A 4570-nucleotide genomic window follows, 5' to 3' on the forward strand; every position below is an offset into this window, starting at 1 on the left:
GCAGACTTATAAGTGCATTACCGCCACCTATCTCTCAAATGGACCATTGACACTCCCAATTGAGATTGTAGATAGAGTGTCAATGGTCCATTTGAAAAAATAAATCTTTCTTTGTGTTCTACTGAAGAAACAAAGTCACCTACATCTTGGATGCCCTGGGGGTAAGCAGATAAACATCAAATTTTCATTTTTGGGTGAACTATCTCTTTAATTATAATAACCCTGACACTCACATGTCTTCAAGATAAAATATGGTATTTTTACTTGGATGCACCAAATGACATTTAAAAAAAATAAATAAATTAATTAATTAATTCCTTTTCTATATTTCAGACATTCTTATTTCATTGAAGCAGATGCCATATGACAGTCATGATAGTGGAAATTTGCAATTTGAAATTTGCTTGATACGAGCCATTGATCGACTGCTTACAGAGACGTTTATTGTTCTCAATCTCAAAGTCTCCTGAGATAGACCCAATTTACAAATTTTCCTTTTAGTTGATGCTTGTCTTTAAAGTAACTTATCTTACATTAGCATCAATCGACATTGAGCAAGTTCAAATTCATAAGGTGATAGTTCTTGTAATGCCATTTGAAGCTTTTGTTTTAGTAGACTTATTCCCCAAGTGCAGAATTTGTCAGGATGCCAGCGTGCATAAACACACTAGAATAATCATGTGTTTAGTGGGTTTGGTATCCAAGATGTACAGTAATAGCTGCACACACTCTTGAACTATCCAAAAGAGTCTTTCGCTGGAAAGCCTGGAAGCTATTAGCACTGTAAAAGCCATATGAGTTTGGTAAGTCAAGTGCCAGAGGGCATCAATACGTCTTTCACTGCAAGATCCTTCAGTTCTTAGCTCATAACAACCAAGTACATTCTTTTCCACCCTATTGCAGAGTGTTTCCATCTATATGGGCTTGCTGCCATGTCTGATTGCCCGATTTCTAGTTTCTCCGGGACCTTGTTAACCCGCCGCCGAGATACTGTGCTGACAGTATAGTCTTCTCGAACAGGGAGCTGAGTAGAAATTTTCACTGAAACACCGCAAAGCTCCCTGAAACAATTTGAGAGCTGTTTGCATTTGAAGAACACAAAGCCGCAAATGCTACCCATGTAACTCTTCCCCCAAAAGGGCACCTAGGCTGCCATTTCATGTGGTCTCGACCACACTTAGAAGCAGCAGACTTTGCTCCAGTTATAACAAGTTGCTTTAAATGAGTGCCAGAGACCACTAATAAAAAGTCTTGGAAAATGGCAAGAGAAATCGCACAGGTTGTGGAACGAGCTTGATTTTAGACTGAGACTACGCCATCCATCCCTCAGGTTTTGTTGTGTTGTAAACAAGATGTTTGGGAGATAAAATAATTAGGGCCATAATCTTAAACCTACAGCATGTAGGAAATATAATCAGTCTAACTATGCTTTTTTTTATGCCACAGGAAGCTGAACAGTATCTAAAGCGGCACAAACAGGAGTTAGACCTGCTGCTCATCGGCAGCAGTAATCTTGGAGTGCCCTATATTGAAGCAGTAAGTACACAAAATGAACCAGAAATGGTTTTCTAAAGCTCAAGTCTACCATTTTTTCTTTCTATACCAGTTTAATATGCAGAGACATTTATAAGCTAGTAATTTGTAGGTTGATTTCTCAAAAAAAAAGTGTACATTGAAAAAAAAAAAAACGGACTAAGTAAAAAAAAAAATACCCTAAGCTATATGTATTAGTTTTTTCTCAAATTATATTTAAGGCTCCGCTCAAACCTTAAATTAGGTTTAATAATAATAAAAAATATTTATAATTCCAGCAACAAAAATTGGCATTCATGCAAAGTAAAAAGTTTTTTTTCTTATAAAGCCCGTGTTTTCTTTATACAAAAGTCATATCGTTACTTAATGTAGGTCTATATATATATATATATATATATATATTACAAATTAATTTAACCACGAACAAAAGCTAAATTAGTTATAATATGAAAGTATAATTTTCACTTAAGATAAAACTAAAGCATTTTGTTTATCAATGTTTCATTTAATTTACTTTTAATAAATAAAGGCAGGAATATTCACTTTGAAAGTCCATCAGTTTTGATGTCTTTTTAAAATATGCATCATCTTTTCTGTTATGTACTGACAAAAACACACACAAAAAAATAAAAAATAAAAATAAAACCCACAATCATTTCTGCAGTCAGGTAAAATTGGCCAGTGACAATTTTTATTTATTTTTTTGTCAAGCAAAAATACTATTTAAACAAAATTGTTTCTTTTCATTGTTTTTTTGTTTTGTTTTTTACTGTGGGGAAAACAGGTTTAAACCAGAAACCATGATTAAACGACATGGTCGTTTCACTTTTTTAAGTGTAGATGTTTCAAAACATTGCTGTTTGTTTGATAATCCTAACCAACCTGATAGAGCTACATTGGACGGGATTATCTGTTTGTTCAACCAATGGAAGACAGGGGAAGCCTGTTTGAAAACAAAATTTTTGCCGATTTAATTAAGAGTTCACTTTGTAAATGTATGAGGAATCAAATATTGTAAAATAGTTCAAATGTACCATGTAGGCATAGGGAATGAACAATGTTTCAGTCTAGTAACAGCTATGACAGGAACAGGTGCTCCTGTAATATTTGAGATTAAACAATTAGCCTACATCGCCCCCTTGTGGTGGGATCATCAATAAGCCCAACTATTATAAAGGCACAGCTCTTCATAACTAAAGAGTTTTTAATATATGCTTCTGATTGTTGTTTCTCCTCAGAACTACTGGAGCAGTTCGGGTGGCAGAGAAGATGCTAACAGGTAGGCGTTTTCATGAATATAATAAAACACACTGATAATGTTCAGAGTTTATGTTTTGAATTATGTGTCATTAGGATTCCTTCTGGTACCAATGGCTGGATGGACTATGTGCCAATATCAGCAAAGAGAAATGTCACAATGTCTGTGTTACAAGAGCTGCGGGAAGGTGATATGCTGTTTCTGACTTTTAAATGAACTTAAAATATTGTAAAAGGCAAGATACATAACCATAAACAACTTGGACAAAAAGCAAGAAGAGGGACTAAAAATAGGTTAGAATAATATTTAGAGAAGAGTTAGAGTAATTCAACCAAATATGAAAATCCTGGCATATAGAGACCTCAAAGCTACAAAAATGGCAAAAAAGTTGATTGTTTTCAATGAACCAATTGATTCAGTTCACAAATCAGCCTGGTTACAATATACTGGTTCAGCACATTAGTAACATTTCTATTACTGTTTCAGTGTTTTACCATTTTTATTGGTTATTAAAAGTAAATTTGTGGTTGTATGTGTACATGTGTATACAGGAGGTCCATTGCTGTATGAGAATGTACGACTTGTACAGAACTCTGTCACCCTGAATGGGAGTCAGAGGGCGCTTTTTGATGATGTCATCAGTGAGGACGAGTGCTCTGAGCTCAAACATCTGGCACACGTGAGAGTTTACTTCTGTTGTGTCATTCTCAGTGTCTTAAAACGAATCAGCTCATGTGATATAGTATTTTATTTCATTTTATGTCAGATGTACTGTAACTTTACAGTTAAGTTTGGGTTGTTATCTCAATATTTCCTTAGAGTGTCACTGCAGCTGGTGACGGCTACAAGGGGAAAATGTCTCCTCACACACCAAATGAGAAATTCGAAGGGGCGACAGTATTGAAAACGTTGAAGGTTAGTAGTTTTTAACATTGACTGACACTTGTGTGTTTACAGATAGTGTGACACATGAACCCAATATTACAGTAAAGTGTAAACAGCCAAAAGCTAACAGCATGAAAAATACGTAGCACACTCAAATATTGAGTAAAATTTGAATTAATATTTCTTATCAGTATATTGTGTTATTTGGAATGTAAATGAATTTATAATTACAATTTATATTTATTTATTTTTAAAGATTTATGTACATTCTGATTGGACAAAGAGTCGTGAGTAATTAAACAGTCATGAATATTATAATATTAATAATTAATTCTTTGTTATTTATCTTTGCAGCATGGCTATGAGGGACGTGTTCCTTTAAAAAGTGCCCGCCTCTTTTATGATGTCAGCGAGAAGGCCAGGCGGATACTTGAGTCATACTTCATGCTAAACTCTACTCTTCATTTCTCATACACACATCTTGTGTGTAGGACCGCCATATCTGGTACGTCACCTCAGCTCTCAGTTTCTACCTCAGATTAAACCACATTTTGATTACTTAAGTCAGAATATACTACACATAATGCTGCGTCATGAGGTATGTATATACTTGCATACTGTGTGTGTGTGTGTGTGTAAAATATTTAAAACATATCTATATAATATATATTGTTAAACTTATATATAATTTATAATACATATTTATATAACATTAAATATTAATGTTATATATATATATAATTTTATTAATAATATATATATTTATATAATATTGTATCTATATAATATATTGTCTCATATATATATATATACAGGCCTGGATTGGCTAATCGAAAGCACCGGGAGAATTCCCGGTGGGCCGGTCTGTTTTTTTTGGCCGTGAGGGCCGGGGTC

General features: G+C 34.1%; 1 protein-coding gene across 1 annotated transcript in view; it reads left to right on the forward strand.

Annotated features, from left to right (window-relative positions):
* LOC107715694 (prolyl 3-hydroxylase 2-like) overlaps positions 1 to 4570 on the forward strand; it is a 49373-nt gene that overhangs the window by 42962 nt on the left and 1841 nt on the right. Inside the window, exons 6-11 of the mRNA XM_016521869.1 lie at positions 1447 to 1536; positions 2772 to 2812; positions 2887 to 2978; positions 3343 to 3470; positions 3611 to 3706; positions 4031 to 4181. Coding sequence (XP_016377355.1) covers positions 1447 to 1536; positions 2772 to 2812; positions 2887 to 2978; positions 3343 to 3470; positions 3611 to 3706; positions 4031 to 4181 — 598 coding nt within the window. The remainder of the gene's footprint in view (positions 1 to 1446; positions 1537 to 2771; positions 2813 to 2886; positions 2979 to 3342; positions 3471 to 3610; positions 3707 to 4030; positions 4182 to 4570) is intronic.

This window comes from Sinocyclocheilus rhinocerous, unplaced genomic scaffold, assembly GCF_001515625.1.
Source record: "Sinocyclocheilus rhinocerous isolate Xijiao unplaced genomic scaffold, SAMN03320098_v1.1 scaffold450, whole genome shotgun sequence".
Taxonomy (NCBI): Eukaryota; Metazoa; Chordata; class Actinopteri; order Cypriniformes; family Cyprinidae; genus Sinocyclocheilus; species Sinocyclocheilus rhinocerous.